At 34.0% G+C, this 18,080-nt stretch overlaps 1 protein-coding gene across 5 annotated transcripts in view; it reads left to right on the top strand.

The window, feature by feature from the left end:
- The window catches only part of LOC132006824 (UDP-glucuronosyltransferase 2A1), a 61,128-nt gene extending 43,432 nt beyond the window's left edge, over window positions 1-17,696 (top strand). For 3 of the 5 annotated variants that reach the window (XM_059384871.1, XM_059384896.1, XM_059384886.1), the window contains 5 exons: window positions 3,710-3,858; window positions 6,648-6,779; window positions 9,295-9,382; window positions 10,679-10,898; window positions 16,062-17,696. In XM_059384871.1, coding sequence (XP_059240854.1) covers window positions 3,710-3,858; window positions 6,648-6,779; window positions 9,295-9,382; window positions 10,679-10,898; window positions 16,062-16,341 — 869 coding nt within the window. In that variant the 3' untranslated portion in view covers window positions 16,342-17,696. The remainder of the gene's footprint in view (window positions 1-3,709; window positions 3,859-6,647; window positions 6,780-9,294; window positions 9,383-10,678; window positions 10,899-16,061) is intronic. The other 2 variants (XM_059384880.1, XM_059384905.1) reach the window with 1 other exon arrangement.
- Window positions 17,697-18,080: the final 384 nt, after the last annotated feature.

Below are 18,080 nucleotides of genomic sequence, written 5' to 3'. Positions count from 1 at the left end.
TTTCTTCCAAGGTTAGATAAAGGCAAGATATCATCTTTCTCTACACCTTGTCAACATAATACTGAATGTTCTAGCTAAGGGAATAAGACAAGAAAAGGAAATAATATGGAGGTCAAAAATAGACCCAAACAAGGTAGTCAATTGATTATTGACAAAGAAACAAAAGTAGTACAATGGATAGTCTTTTCAAGAAATGATGGTGGAACAACTGGACATTCACATGCAAAGAAAGAATGTAGGTACAGACTTGGATCCTTTCACAAAATTTAACTAAAAATGAATCATAGATCTAAAGGTAAAATGCAAAACTATAAAACTCCTAGACGATAACCTAGGGAAAACTCTAGATGATCTTGGGTATAATAATGACTTTCTATACACAACACCAAAGGCACACAATAGAAATAATGAATATGCTGGACTTCACTAAAATTAAAAACTTCCACTGTATAAAGGACAATGTTAAGAAAATTTAAAGATAAGACATTGATTGACAGAAAGTATTTGCAAAAGGTACATCTGACAAAATACTGTTATCTAAAATATTTTTAAGGGTGCCTGAGTGGCTCAGTCAGTTAAGCATCCAACTCTTGATTTCAGCTCAAGTCATGATCTCAGGGTTGTGACACAGTCCCGTGTCAGGCTACACACTGGGCATAGAACCTGCTTAAGATTCGCTTTCTCTCTCCCTCTCTCTCTCTCTCCCTCTGATGTGTGTGTGTGTGTGTGTGTGTGTGTGTGTGTGTGTGTGATCTTAAAATTCTGTAAGAAAACATCTATCACCATCAAAAATGGGGCAAAGCCAGGCATCTCATCAAGGAAGATATATAGTTGGCAATCAAGCATACAAAAAGATGCTCTATATCATATGTCATGAGGGAAGTGTAAATTAAAATAATGAGTAACACTACACTCTGTTATAATGGCCAAAATGCAGAATAGTGGCAAATACTAAATGCTAGCAAGTTGTGGAAAAACAACTCATTTAGTGCTAATGAGAATGCAAAATGGTATAGCCACTTTGGAAGACATTTTGTTGGTTTCTTACAAAACTAAGCATACTCTTACCATACTACCATAGTCATTGGTTTTTACCCAAATGAGCTGAAAACTTATGTCCACAGAAAAATGAGCCCATGGATATTTATAGCAGTTTTACTCATATTTGCCCAAACTTGGAAGCAATCAAGATGTCTTTTGGTAGATGAAGGGATAAACTGGTAGATCTACACAATGAAACATCACTTGATGCTGAGAATAAATGAGTTATCACACCATAAAAAGACATTGAAAAACCTTAAATGCATATTACTAAGTGAAAGAATGCCATCTGAAAAGACTACTACTATATAAACCCAACTATATGACATTCTGGAAAAGGCAAAACTATGAAGACAACAAAAAAATTAATGTTTTTCAGGAGTAGGGTGGGAAGAAAAATGAATAGGCAGAACAGAGAGGCCTTCTAGGGCAGTGAAAATATTATTATATATTATACATTTGTACAAACTCATAAAATTAACAACATCAGGAGTTAAATATAATGTAAAGTATGGACTTCAGATGGTACAATGTGCTAGTGTAAGTTCATTAATCATGACAAATATATCACTATGTTTGGGGATTTTAATAATGGAGAGTCTATGCATGTGTGAAGGCAAGGGGATATGAAATATCTCCACCTTTCCTTTAATTTTACTCTGATCCAAAAACTGTTCTGAAAAAGTAAAGTATTAATTTTTTAAAATTTTTTATTTTTTATAAACATATATTTTTATCCCCAGGGGTACAGGTCTGTGAATCGCCAGGTTTACACACTTCACAGCACTCACCAAAGCACATACCCTACCCATAAAGTATTAATTTTTAAACAATGATCAGAAATTATACATGTTAGTTTCCTCACACATCTTCAAAAAGAAATTAATAACTTTAGCCTTGAAAGATTTTCTCTAGATATTTACCCAGCTAACATGACTTATCTCTGAGAAACCGGTAAATGTCCTCCATTGAAATTCATTCCTATCTATCTGGATTACTGTAAGGCATTTTGCTATAAAGTCAGGTTATCTCTAAGAACTCTTTGAAATTAAAAATCACCTTAGTAAACTCATCATGTAGGTTTATAACACTGTATTAAAACATTAATAATATTGACATGGTAACTCAAATTTAATACCTCATTTATATCATTCTCCACTGTGTTCATAATAGGGCTTGTGTGAATCATTTAATTATAGGAAAATCTTGGTGGTAAATTTTAATTCTATATTTTGTTTTATAATCCCTCAACATAGCATTTAAATTGTCTTATGAAATTATTTGCCAATATTTGTATACTTTTGTTCAATTTTATTCTCTTTACTTTTCATTGACCTTATATTTGTAACCATGCATCACTGCTTCAAATAAAGAATTTTAGTAAATACTTTAAGTATTTCTCAAAACATGGTCTATAACTTATACACAACAATTTCACCTAAGGCGTTGGTAATCAAGAAAGGACATCACACACATGGGACAAACCTCTAAAGTACTTAAATATATTGATGTAGAAGCTGTGAAGTGGTGTTTTTATCCAGTCTCTGGCAGTTTCAACTTGAGTGTCCTTGAGAAATTTTTCTTCATTATCAAATTAAGACATTCGCATTTATAACCTCAGATGTAAATTCAAACACTACAAAGCAATGACTCTAAAAAGAGACTATCCAGTCTGTGTTGTATATGATCACCAACTTTGGTGGTAATCTCTAAGAAAGGAGAATTCTTATATGAGTTTTTATTTATTTAGATGCAAAACATGTTTTCTGTGTCCAAATATGGTTGACTTGGTCACTTGCAGAGGGTCACTTACAGAGGGTCATTCATCCCCTCTGTAAATCTTCTAAAATTAATACTTAGAATCTCCCTTTCAAAAAACATCATTTAAAGGTAACACTGAAATAACTATGACATTGATGGTATGTACATGTATATTTCACATTCCAAAGGGGGTTGTATTGGGTATGAATTATTCAGGGAATTTCAGCTAAGAAACTAGTGGCAAAACAATTGTGGTGGAAAGTGGTCGGACTTGATTCAGGAAGATGAAGCAAACAAATGCTGGTGGGGTTCTTTAACATTATGAGTGAACAAGAGACTATAACAAGTCAGAAGGTGGAGGTACATTCCTAATTAGAAGTTAGAAACCATCGAGAGGGAATTTGATGTTGATATAGTGGGGCTAACCTATTATCTGCCATTTAATTGGAGAGAAACAATGAGTATTAAGTTCATCAGTAAATGGAGTTCTGGTTAAAATTTTATTGAATTTGTTCTTGTCAAACTACACTTGCACATTACTTTCCCTACCCAAAAATCCTCTCAACCTTCCTCTTTGTCACCTTTCATCCTTCTTCTCTTATTTCCTTTTTCTTCCCTCCCTCCCTCCCTCTCTCCTCCTTTCGCTCTTCTTCCCTCTCTCTCTTCCTTTTTTCTCTTCTTTGTTTTTTACTTCCCTCCCTCCCTCTCTTCCTTTCTTCCTTCGTTCTCTTTCTTTTCCCCTCCTTAACATGTTAATTTTCTCTGCCTTTTAATAGCTAGATGTGATAAATAATCTAGAAGACTTAGATTTATTTTTTTCTTATAGCTTGTCAGTAAATTAGTGTAAATTGTATCCCCAAAAGCATATACTAATTATCTCCACACAATTTTTTTTCATTTTCTACAGGAAGACCCACTACATTATGTGAGATTATGGGAAAAGCAGAAATTTGGCTAATCAGGACGTACTGGGATTTTGAATTTCCTCGCCCATACTTGCCTAATTTTGAGTTTGTAGGAGGGCTGCATTGTAAACCTGCCAAACCATTACCTAAGGTAGGTCTATTATGTGGAGGATTTATTTTGTACCTTATGATATAATGTTGATTTTTCTTTAAAGTGTACTGCCTCAGTAACAGAGAAATGCTCTTTATTACGCCAACTCTACAAATCATAGGGGTCTCTTATGACTGATATTACCTTTTTTGGACTTCACTTTGGTATTTTGGCTAAAGGAAGAAGTGATTCAAGGGAAAGTTAAAATATTAGTGTGTCTACAGTTTGGGTGCTGGACTGAAGCAACAGGAAGCCAAAGTCTTGGAAATTACTTAGGAGATTCCTATAGCTTTCTAACAAGCATGATGGAGTTATGAATTGGGACAGTTACTATTATTGCTTAAGTGATAAAGATGCTTTCATGAGAACTCTCACATAGATTCTAGAGTTTCATCAGTAAGAAGTAAGTGTTGACAGAAGACGTGAAATCAGGTAGAACTTCTTGGATAATAGTAATTGTTACCAAGATAAAAATTAATTTAAGGAAAAACTTTTTTTGAGATGAAAATGATGAATTCAGTATTGGATCTATTCACTTTAAGGAGCCAAAGAAATTTTCAGGTGAATATTTCTAGTAATCATTTGGGTAATACAAGGTCTAGGTTTTAGCAAAGAGCATTAGAAACAGATTAGGAGTCATAAAAATAAAGAAGTCATAGGACTTAAAGACCTGAACACTGAATTCTTTCTTTAAGATCATGATGTCTGGTTTTTCTGAAATGAAAATGGTACCACATTCCAAAGTCACCAACAAATAAATATGGACAGCCAAAAATATTGGAAGAGGCCTTATTGATAAGTAAAAGAAAATAGATAAAATGGAAAAAAATACTGTAATATTGTATTTAACTATCTTTATCATTAACTACTGTTATCAAGGGATTGAGGAAGTGGACACTCATTTGCTTGGGTTGTAGGTAAGTGAACATAACCTCTGTAGAAGACTGTAGGTTAAATAGTGTTCTCAGGATAGTTTTTGATTTCTATTTAGGGTAAGATGTATATTTAAGTTTAAATTTTATTTTACGTTTCTGAATATGCTTTTCTTACCAGTGAAGTTATAGCTGCAGGTCAGCTCTATTGAGTGTTATTACAGCAAAAAATAAACCAACATCTAAACAAAGGTATAGAAAGAGGACATATTCTTTGGTTCAGTGGATAATACCCATGCCACACTATCATATTCATCTTCCCATCTTCACTTTTCATCTACACAATTTCACAAAACAATTCAAACATGTTTTACAAGGTGGGGGGACTTATTCCATTCCAAAACCAGTTACTAATACAAACATTTGGGCAATATGAACATCAATCACAGCTTATACCTCTGATGAAAAAATTATGCCAGTCACTGCACTCACAGAAAAAAAAAGCAATGAAAGACGGCCAAGGATCCAACTTCTAGATGTGTAAGTTTTCATATACGTGTGTGTGTGTGTGTGTTTATTCAATCACTCTCTTACAAAGAGGAATCAAAATGGTAAAATACCAGTTCCTGGGACTTCAAAGATAGTTTCCTAACATTATCTAAACTAAAAGAGCAGTCAGCTTTTATTTATGACATCATCCTTCTCCTTTTATTAGCCTTAAATTGAGAAATACATTGATTAAATAAATAAATATAATTAAGAAATGCAATAAATATATTGAGAAATATTGCAGGGAAGCCACAAATAATTGCACAGGAAATGCATGATACATATCTAGAAGTTGACATTCACATAAATTAGAATGCAAAAGACCTCAGACCAGACTTTGCAATGCGCAACTTGCACAACTATAAGTGGAGACCCAAAGGATTTTATTTGTAGAGAAGTTTCAAATTAAGGTATGTCAGCTACTTGTGGGAAGGTAGAGAAGCACTGTTTCATAAATGTTATCATGATTTAAAAAATAGAAGTTTACTTTTTTTTTCCAAAAGTATATTTTTTAAATTTTTTATAAACATAAAATATATTTTTATCCCCAGGGGTACAGGTCTGTGAATCGCCAGGTTTACACACTTCACAGCATTCACCATAACACATACCCTCCCCAATATCCATAAACCCACCCCCCTTCTCCCAACCCCCCTCCCCCCAGCAACCCTCAGTTTGTTTTGTGAGATTAAGAGTCACTTATGGTTTGTCTCCCTCCCAATCCCATCTTGTTTCATTTATTCTTCTCCTACCCCCTTAGCCCCCCATGTTGCATCTCCACTTCCTCATATCAGGGAGATCATATGATAGAAGTTTACTTTTAACATGTATTACTATATATCTCAATTCTTTAAAAAAAATCATTTTTAGCCCCACTAATCAGGAAAGAATAAACACGAGAAAAATATCCTGAATGCCTAACAGGGAGTTAGATTAATTTATTCAAAATTTATTGGCTACAAACTGACATGATACACATTTTAAAAGTCTAGTTAGGACCCTTTTTTGGGCTTTTTTACAAGGTATATTTTTGAGTTTGCAAACATCTCTGCTGGTTCATAAAATTAAGCCTTGAAGGTAAGATTTCCATGAACCATGAGAAGAGCTGTCTCTTATTGCTTATTCACTTTGTTTAATGGTTTGGCTCTATGCCTTTATTTGTGATCACTTATTATATATTTAAGCCACAGTTTTCCAGAAACATATTTCCTCTTGAAGATACTAGATGGTTCTCTGTGGCAGAAGACAGAACCAGTCTAACATTTCTGACACTTCTCTTGACTCTGCTATTTAGAAGAGTAGGTGAACTTCCCCCAGCCCCCACTGTGATCCTACATGTTTGTGATAAAGAGAATTTTATTATTGTAGGAAATGGAAGAATTTGTCCAAAGTTCAGGTGAAGATGGTATTGTGGTGTTTTCTCTGGGATCAATGGTCAAAAACCTCACAGATGAAAAAGCCAATCTCATTGCCTCAGCCCTTGCCCAGATTCCACAGAAGGTCAGTACAACTTTGGGTCCTGGTGAATAGCTGCTTTGCCAGTTGGAGTGAAAATGTGACTAACAGTACTTTTTCTAGATCAGAACTGAAGCACTGAGCATAACTGGTACCACCTTCAAATAAAAATTCCTTAAAACATTAAAATGGTGTATTGAGGCACATGTAATCATTTGCTTAGTAAGCCTTTGCATTATTATGGAAATACATCTTCTTATACGATCATTTATTTTCAGTGAAATAGAGATGAAAATGTTAAGATCCTGATAACTTTTTACTATTTGAAATCTTATGACCTGCATTGAGTACTCCCCCAAATTCTCAAGTGTGTTAGTTCCAAGGTCCAAGAAAAGAGAGATGTTATATACAGAGTAGATAGGAATTACGTTCAAGGGTATATTTTCTATTTTTAAGTTTTATTGACAATATATCAAGATCTAGTTGATTTAGAAGTAGTAGCCTAAACTTTCTAAATTGGAATTTCTACAGTTAAAAACAGTTAAAAATCCTAATATTATTATTATCAAACAATATATATTTTCTGATTTATGATGTTCAATTTAATTTTGCTGTCATTATAGTTCCAGATTTCTACTCTTTATATACACCTATTTATGGAATACCCTAGAACTTTTCATGTTGGTATATTAGTTCAAATATATAAAACTTCATAAAGATGAGCATACTAATTAGGTCTGTTAAACCTTTGAATTTTTATTTCTAAACTTTTTTTTAAAAAAGTTTGCCACCTGAGAATATGGAGAAAAGGGAACTCTCTTGCACTGTTGGGAATGCAAACTGGTGCAACCCCTGTGGAAAAGAGTACAGAGATTCCTCAAAAAGTTAAAAACAGAACTACTCTATGATTCAGTAATTGTGCTACTGGGTATTTACCCAAATGATGCAAAAATACTAATGGAAAGGGAAACACGCACCCCAATGTTTATAGCAGCTTTATTATAGTCAAATTATGGAAGCATTATATTTATCCATGGACAGATGAATGGATAAAGAAGATATGGTATTATATAAGTGATGAACCACTAAATTCTACTGAAACCAATATTACACTACACTATATGTTATCTAACAAAAATGTACATAAAAATTTGAAAAAAATGTGGTAAACATACACAATAAAATATTTTTTCAACCATAAAAAAGAATGAAATCTTGCCATTTGCCAAGACATGAATGGAGCTAAAGAGTATAATGCTAAGAAAGTAAGTCAAAGAAAGACAGATTCCATATGATTTCACTCATATGTAGAATTTAAGAAACAAAACAAATGAGCACGAGGGAAAAAGAAAAAAAAACAAGAAACAGACTCAATTATAGAGAACAAAATGATGGTTATTAGAGGTGAGATGGGTGGGGGGGATGGGTTAAACAGGTGACGGGGATTAAGGAAGGAGTGCATTGTCATGATGATTAGTGGGTGAGGTATGGAATTGTTGAATAAAATAAACACTTAAAAATAAGTTTGCCATCTATTAATATTTAATCTGAACTTAGTCTTACAGAGCTCCCCCCACCTGCAAAAAGGATAAAACAAAAGGCTAACATTCTAACACGATACTTCATTAGAAAATGAAATAAAGCAAATTTATTTCCTCCCTCGAAAACTATAGAAAGTGCTAGAGAAAGAAAGAGGAAGGAAGGAAGGGAGGGAGGAAGGAGAGGGAGGTAGAGGGAAGGAGAGAGGAAAGAAAGAAAGAAGGAAAGAGAATCATTCAACAACCAGACAACAAAAATTTGAAACTAATTATAGTTTTGGAAAGCATTATAATTGAAACATGAAAGTTAGGATTCCCTTATAACATTAGTTAATTCACACAGTAGTCATGTTCATTTATTTATTTATTTATTTATTTTTTTAAATAGAGGGGAAGGAAACATGTATTCATGGAAATTAGCCATTACTAGACATTGAGCTGGGTTTTCCGGGCACGTTAATCCCATCCGTGTTTTTTATTGTTTTATTTTTTATTTTTTTTTTATTTGACAGATAGAGATCGCAAGTAGGCAGAAAGGCAGGCAGAGAGATTGAAGAAGGGAAGCAGGTTCCCTGCTGAGCAAAGAGCCCGACGTGGGGTTCGATCCCAGGATCCTGGGATCATGACCCGAGCCGAAGACAGAGGCTTTAACCCACTGAGCCACCCAGGTGCCCCAATAGTCATGTTTATTTTAATGCTTTTTTAAACCCCCATGCTCTGATTGATAAAACTAGTCTTTCTATTTTATATGCCTTCACTTATAATCTCATACCTCAGAACTTTTAAGTGGTAAATATAAAAATGATAAAACTATACATAATGGACTATTAGTTCAAGCCCTTTTTGACAGGGTTGATATAAACAGACCTACTATATCTCCGTGTTTGCAAACTAACCCTTATGTCCATTTCTTTCACTATCACATAAAGTAGTAGTGGGCCACATGGTTTATAAACTCTACAGCATTAAGATGACCTCACTGTGTATTTTTACTTGCAAAATTAAAGCACTTTCTTTGACAGGTTTTATGGAGATACAAAGGAAAGAAACCAGCCACATTAGGAGACAACACTCGTCTCTATGATTGGATACCCCAAAATGATCTTCTTGGTAAGACTGAGGGAAAGAAAACTGTACTTTTGAATAATGGACAAGTAAGGCAACTATTCAACAGCAAATAATTCAATAAATACTTAATAGCTTAACATGTCACATTTTAGGTTTAAAATTAAAAACACAAAAAACAACAAATGTTGTAGAGGATATGAAAAAAAACAAACTCTCTTGCATTGTTGGTGGGAATGAAAACTGGTGCAACCACTGTGGAAAACAGTATGGAGTTTATTCAAAAAGTAAAAAAAAAAAAAAAAAAAAATAGAACTATCCCACAATCCAGTAATCACACTGCTGGGTATTTATAGACTAATTCGAAGGTATATAGGTATCCCTATATAATAGCAGCATTATTTGCAGTAGCCAAGATATGGAAACAGCTCATGTCCATTGACCAATGAATGAATAAAGAAGTGATGTAGATAGATAGATAGATAGATAGACAATAGATTAGATAGATGGATAGATAGATAGATAATAGATATTTTAATCTATTGATTGATCTGTATATGTAAATAATATTATTCAGCCATCCAAATTTTGCATATGCAAGAGAATGTATGAAGCTTGGAAGAGTATAATGGTAAGAGAAATAAGTCAGAAAGATAAATACTCATGATTTCACTAATATGAAGAATTTAAGGAATAACAACAACAAAAGAAAGAGCAAAGGAAAAATAAAAGAGAGAGAAAGATAAATCAGGAAACAGACTCTTAACGGTAGAGAACAAAATGATGGTCATTAGAGGGGATGTGATGGGCAGGTGGATAAAATGGACAATGGGGATTAAGAAGGGCACTGTGATGAGCACTGGGTGATGTATGGAAGTGTTGAATCACTATAGTGTACGCCTGAAACTAATATAACACTGTATGTTAACTATACTGGAATTTAAAATAAAATTTAAAAAAATAAATAAAGCTAGAAAAAAATAAAATATCACATTTTACTTGCAGTTTTAAAGCAGAAATAATTTAAGAATTGACAGTTAATTTTATAGACTCAATGCTTTCTTTGATTCACAAAAGAGCATTTCAGTTAAGACTCTCATTACTCTTCAAGTTTCAGTCTCAGTTCAGATATTTTCTCCTCAGTAAAGTCCTTCCAGACAAGGCAGAGGAAGCTAATCCCTTCCCGCTTTTCTGGGGTCATAGTTTTCTGAGATAGCAAGAGCCCATGTGCTCTCAGAAAAAAATTCTTTCTTTGTTGAGTTAATCTGTAATTTTCCCCTATCTCTCTCTAAAATTCTGTTACCTTATTATAATGAAATCCTCACTCAATTCCTAAACTAGGCCATCCCAAAACAAAAGCTTTTATCACTCACGGTGGAACCAATGGGATCTATGAAGCTATTTACCATGGGATTCCTATGGTGGGAGTTCCTATGTTTGCTGATCAACCTGATAACATCGCTCACATGAAGGCCAAAGGAGCGGCTGTGGAGGTGGACATAAGCACAATGACCAGTGAAGATCTGCTCAATGCCTTGAGAACAGTCATTAATGAACCTTCGTAAGTACTACTGTTTTTAAAGGCTTTCCATTGATTATGCTACCCATCCTACTTGGAAGTGTTCAATGACTTATGATTTTGTTAACAGATTTAATTTCAAGTAACTATAACATGAATATAAAAACCACTTTATTATTTCATTTTCCAAACATTGAAGTAATTTGCTAAAATTGGGGAAAAAATATTATTACTTCAAATATTTTATCAACCCTTTTTTTTCAAAATCAATCATTTTAATGATCACGTAAATTCTTAGACATTTTTTGAACAATCTACTTGTTCATATAGACACAAATATCTATACCTATTTAAATATTATAACCATTCAGTAAGTACAAAATTGGAAGTGATAATTCACTTTGATAATGATAATTCATTTATCATTCAAAAATGGCCATCATGAACATTGGCTATATATCACTCATCACTATATGCATATACACAGGGAGGAGAGATACTGAGTAGGTAATAACTTTATAAATGCTGGTTATTACTATGTATGAATTCTTAAACAAAATTTTGAATTTTGTCTTAGTTAAAGATTAATTGAAATGAATCTATAAACTATATTTAACTTTAGGTACATATCATTATATCTTAATTTTTTCTCTGAAAAGTCTCATCAAGATTAATAATTAATACATGAATCCAGTTTTAAGTTTTCATTTTTATGCATTTTTGATTTTAGCAACAGTTGAACTGCCATAGAAATAATCTCATTTCCAAAAAATAGAAGTAATCTCATCTCTAATATGTACTACTTAAGATTTTAGTTTGTCAATATTTAGCCGCTTATTTTCCTCAAATTTAGCCTTTTTGCTTTATCTTAAAGGAATCAACATTTGCCATTAATTCTGAGATTCTTTATTCTAAAATATTTTAGAATCATTCTTAACTGAATATATTATATGAAATTTCCTTTCAATAAAGACTCATGGATATCAAATTTCCTGAGATCAAGCTTAACAATATTTTCTGATTGCCTTAATATAAGAATGATATCTCGGGGCACCTGGGTGGCTCAGTCATTAAGCGTCTGTGTCGGGCTCCCGGCTCCATGAGCCTGCTTCTCCCCGTCTCCATCTGCCGACTGCTCTCCCTGCTTTTGTTCCCTCTCTCTCTGTCAAATAAATAAATAAAATCTTTAAAAAATGAAAAGGAAGATATCTCACCTCTCTGAATATAAGATATTTAGCTCTCTCTTTTCTTCAGAATTGTGTAAATATGACTCATGGTCTTCTGGCTTTAAATCCTTCTATAGGAATTTGAAGCCTGTCTGATCATCAATTTATATTTGTTTTATTTTTCAGTCTGGAAAAAATAATTTTTTTTAAAGTGTAGAAACCTAATAATGATGTATATTGATAAGCTATTTTCTATATTTCCCCTGGGTTATAGTATGTTTTTTCAATACTGTTAATTTGGAATAAAAATTATTTTTCTTCTCAGAAAAATTTTTTTTATTTATCAAAATGTTTGTTGGTTCCACTTTTTATGTCTATTTCAGAGACATCAAATTTCAGCATTCTATATGTTAAAATATTTTGATTCTTGTTCTCTATCATTTTCTTTTTTTTTTTTTTAAAGATTTTATTTAATTATTTGACAGACAGAGATCACAAGTAGGCAGAGAGGCAGGCAGAGAGAGAGGAGGAAGCAGGCTCCCCGCTGAGCAGAGAGCCTCGATGCGGGGCTCCATCCCAGGACCCTGAGATCATGACCTGAGCCGAAGACAAAGGTTTTAACCCACTGAGCCACCCAGGCACCCCTCTCTATCATTTTCTAAGTGTCCTAATCATTTTCTACTTTTCTTAATTCACTGGGATTTCCTCAATCCATTAATTAGTAAATTTATTCTTTGACATTAGAAAATTACAGTTTCTAATTTCATTATTAATCCTTTAGGAGGTATTTTTGCCAATTTATTTCAACAGCTCACCTATACCCTTTATCATCAGTTTTTGTTTTATAACCTAATTTTTAAATCTTTTATTCATAACCCCTGCATTCTTTTTTTTAAAGATTTTATTTATTTGTTTGACAGACAGAGATCACAAGTAGGCAGAAAGGCTGGCAGAGAGAGAGGAGGAAGCAGACTCCCTGCTGAGCAGAGAGCCCTATGGGCAGCTGGATCCTAGGATTTGGGGCTGGATCCCAGGACCCTGGAATCATGACCTGAGCAGAAGGCAGAGGCTTTAACCTACTGAGCCACCCAGGCACCCCAAACCCCTGCATTGCTATTTTACTTCAACTCTCCTCTTTTTTGAACTATGTATTATGCTTAATTACATTCTAAGCCAATCATTTTTATGGTTCTTTCCTAATATCATATGTTATCAAGGCATATTTCATCTAGATTTCTCAGTATTTACTCTGAATGTGTATAAGTGCTTTATATTTAAATTTGTTTCCACGTTATCTCAGACTCAATTATTTTCATTGAGAGGCAAAACTCAAAGGATAGTTCAAACATCCCATTTGAGGGGCGCCTGGGTAGCTCAGTGGGTTGATCCTCTGCCTTCGGCTCGCGTCATGATCTCAGGGTCCTGGCTCTCTGCTAGACAGGGGGCCTGCTTCCTCCTCTTTGCCTGTGTCTCTGCCTACTTGTGATCTCTGTCTGTCAAAAACAAACAAACAAACAAACAAACAAACAAAAACCATATCCCATTTGTATGGCTTAATGCTGAAATTCAGGAGGTAGATAAGAAGGTCAACTCAAATGCAATTTTGTGTAGCTTTTTTTGGTGGAACTAATCTATCTAAAACCATCTATTCTAAGCCCTACTTGCAGAGTATTTTAGACAAAAGGGTCAATGTATTGCTCCCCAAAAGGGAATCTTTGCCTTGATTCTAAACTAAAAATTCAGTGCTAGTAGTCTTTTGCTCCCTCTCACACACATTCTAATCAAGTGACTTTTACTAAGATGAATGTTTAAGGGGTGCCTGTGTGGCTCAGTGGGCTAAAGCCTCTTCCTTCAGCTCAGGTCATGATCCTAGGGCTCTGGGATCAAGCCCTGCAGTAGGCTCTCTGCTCAGCAGGAGGCCTGCTTCCCTTCCTCTTTGCCTGCCTCTCTGCCTACTTGTGATCTCTCTGTCAAATAAATATATTTTTAAAAAATGAATGTTTAAGTCATAATTTTCAAAACATTATAGATACCATTATTTCAGGAGCTGGAACTAGTGTTAAGAGCTTCAGTTAGGCTGACTATGATTTTCTGTTTCTCGTAAATGATGATCTTGATAGCTAATGCCTTAGACTATTATTGGGTTGTTACTGCTGATAATTTGGTTCATTTTACTAAATAAGAGCAAGTTCTGTAATTTTTCAGAACCCTACCTTATTTCATGGCATGCCATTAAATTTTATTGTTCATTTGGAAACTATTGATGCAAAAGACAGAACCATAAAGACTCAGGATTTTCCAAGAAAATACCTAAAATTATTTATTTTAAAATATCTTGGGACGCCTGGGTGGCTCAGTTGGTTAAGCGGCTGCCTTCAGCTCAGGTCATGAACCCAGCGTCCTCGGATAGAGTTCCTAGTGGGCTCCTTGCTCAGCACGGAGCCTGCTTCTCTCTCTGCCTCTGGCTGCCATTCTGTCTGCCTGTGCTCGCTCGCTCTCTCTCCCTCTCTCTCTGACAAATGAATAAATAAAATCTTAAAAAAAAATCTTAACATTAACTGTAAAGCTAATTCTAACTGAGAAATCATCTGGGAACAATAGAGTTTAGTATAGAGTCTATATATGGATGTATTTGTGTTCCATTTATTATTCCTTAATGGAATTCAGGAACATAAAAGATTACACTTAAAAACATAAACCATAATAATTTTAATTACTTATAATATTTTAAGATAAAAGACATATAACATTAGTGACCGATAAAATGCTAAATATTCATTTTAAATACGAGCATAGACCTTTCTTGTCTTATTTATAGGAAAGCATACTTTATTTTTATTTAGATTCATAAGTAAAAGTTTATCTGGCTAATTTTATATGTATTTCAGATTTTAAATCTCTAACTATAAAAGGAGAAAAACTTGAACAAAAATATGATTTGGAAAGACAGGCTTTTACTGCCACTGTAGTTTGCCTGGAATGTTTTAGGGTGAATCAGGTGAAATTACTGCTTTAACCCTACCTATATTTCAATCCAATTAAAAGAGTATGACTATTCTTCCTCACTGCATGCATAAAAGAACACAAGTAAATTATTCCCTCCTACTGGATCTAGCATACCATGTTCACTGGTGAATGATGATCACACTTCTTCTCCAGTCCCCAAAATGGCTAACTCACACCAGGACATCTCTTCACAAATCACGTACATTCCATCATCTTCATGTCCCCAAGCTGGGAGGCTTATTTATAACAAAACCAAAAGGAAATACACTAAATCGGGCTCATTAACTAGGAAATGTCAAGTGAAGATAAAACCTGCCTTTCAAAACATACCATAACCATTATTGTTTGAGAGATTAGAGTTAACTCCATACAACCATTACTACTTTGATGCCTCATTCATTGGGGACTCTAATTCTAGTAAAATAATTCTATTCATCTTAAAAATTCAAAGTTCCATATCCTTGCCATTTCCAAAATTACCCTAGTATCTTTACCAATCTTGATATTACCAATATAGACACTGTCCTTTGCATTACAAAGACACAATGTGTGCAATGGGGGAATTATCACAGTGCCAAGGTATTAGACCCTGAAGAAATGGTTTATTAATGTCAATTATTAGCTTCTTGTCTGTCATCATGAAGTAGCCAGAGCTTAAAAACCATTTTAATGGAACTTCCTATGGATATTTCTGCACAATATTGGATTATTCAGCTTTGATTTGGGGACGATCCTGGAAGCTACACACAATATCAAAAGTTCTCCTTGGAAAAATTATGCCATACATGTGCAACACACCTGTTTCATGTTTTATGTCTGCGTTTCACCACATTCAGTTAAGAATGTATTTCTTCTACATCCTCCTTTCCAATCCTTAAGATGCTATGCAACCAACAAATTTCACATCTCAGCAAGAGTGTATTTTTTCTCAATTATTACCTATGGTCTTTGGCTTACATAACATATAACATGTATCAGGGATTACCCATAATGAAAACAAAAACTCTCTAATTTCTCTATTTTTGCCTACCAGTTATAAAGAGAATGCAACAAGGTTATCCAGGATTCACCACGATCAACCTGTAAAGCCCTTGGATCGAGCAGTCTTCTGGATAGAGTTCGTCATGCGTCACAAAGGAGCCAAGCACCTGCGGCCGGCGGCTCACAACCTCACCTGGTTCCAGTACCACTCTCTGGATGTGATCGGGTTCCTGCTGGCTTGTGTGGCAGCTGCTATCTTCTTGGTCACAAAATGTTGTTTGTTTTCTTATCAAAAATTTGGTAAAACAGGAAAGAAGAAAAAGAGGGAATAGATCTTTCTAAGTGTGGCAAAGGCCTTGATGGGCAATCCTGTTCATTCTAGCCACAGTGACCTTAATGAAAACAGATTATCTCCATCCCATTTTCAAAATACCCATTCCTCTACCTTAGCCTAGAGATAAAGCCTAGAATTCAGCACGATCATCAACTAGTGAACATGTCCCAGTGTTCCTTTGTCTTTTCCCAGATGCCTATACCCTCTTGTTTTTCTGACACAGGGACACTAATGATTTCATGAATCTTCTATTTAATTATGCTTAACCTTAAGAATATGCTGACTAACAATATGCTGAATCCTGAGGAGTGCATGAAATGTTAGTTGAATGTGATGGATGTAGGGAATATAGAAGAATAAAATTCACAACTTCCCCAAGAATATACAAAGCAAGGAGCCACCATAGAAGGTTAGTATGCTATAAAAAGAGTGATTATTTCTTTTTTTCACAGAAAACAAGCCCTTCTGCTTGTCCAAAGTTATTGGGGTTAGAGCCTAAATTGATAATAACTGTTATAGTGCATCAAAGTAGGGAAGGTCTACAAATTCCATTCAATACATAGATAATTATGGCCTGTGTACCTGCCTGCAATCAGCTAACACTCTTGTGTGCCTTTTAATGCAGGGGTCTGGGGACTACCCTCAAACAAAAGAGATTAATTGAGTTATTATTTTTTCTCAGGGACAGAGAATGTCAGCAATATCTTAAAGGTGATCAGATCATTTATAGAGGAAATAATTAAGAAATATAGAAAAAATTACATGAAACTTTTGATTAACATTGATAACATTAAAGTGAAATGTCAATTTATTATATTGAAAAATCACTAATGTCCATAATCTATAATCACTCTTTATAATCAAAGATTTAGTTTTCTAACAAAAACAAATATTTACTTGGAATGTAAGATGATTGTATTATTTTTCAGTCTGTATTATTTACAAATTTAAATTTATCAATTAATTATTATGCCACGGATGTAAGATATTAGCATATTTGCTTGACTAATGGCATGCTTTAGTAAATATTTATCATGGAAAACACTAATTAAAATTCATATTTGAATCAGCTCTGCATTAATTTAACAAATGAAGGCTGTGCTTAATTTACCCCTTATAAACTTAATGACATATTCTAATAAAAGTTTTAATTTCAGTATTTCTTGTGTAATTGAGGTGATAAATGACATCCATTAGCTTACTGAAAATTTTGAAATTCATATTCATGTCAGTATGGCATATTGAAAATTACTTTCAATTTAAAAATAACTGCATGACATATAGGAATATGTATTTGTTTTTGAATATGTACATTACCAAAAATGCAAATAAATTCTTAAATTTTTTTGTGAAGGTTAAAATGTATTTGTTAAACATTAACATTTTTAAAAGGTGATTCATGGGGATGCCTGGGTGGCTCAGTTGGTTGAGCAGCTGCCTTCGGCTCAGGTCATGATCCCAGTGTCCTGGGATCGAGTCCCACATCAGGCTCCTTGCTCCACAGGGAGCCTGCTTCTCCCTCTGACTCTGCCTGCCATTCTGTCTGCCTGTGCTCTCTCTCTCTCTCTCTCTGATGAATAAATAAAATCTTAAAAAAAAAAAAAGGTGATTCATGTTGATGTGTTTTGACTTTTACGATTTGATTATGTCCTTAGAAGAGTTTTTTATCTTTGCTTTATCCTAGTATATTTTCTTTTTTTTTTAAGATTTTATTTATTTATTTGACTGACAGAGATC

Source organism: Mustela nigripes, chromosome 1, assembly GCF_022355385.1.
Source record: "Mustela nigripes isolate SB6536 chromosome 1, MUSNIG.SB6536, whole genome shotgun sequence".
Classification (NCBI taxonomy): Eukaryota; Metazoa; Chordata; class Mammalia; order Carnivora; family Mustelidae; genus Mustela; species Mustela nigripes.
This window is presented reverse-complemented; position numbering and strand designations above follow the sequence as displayed.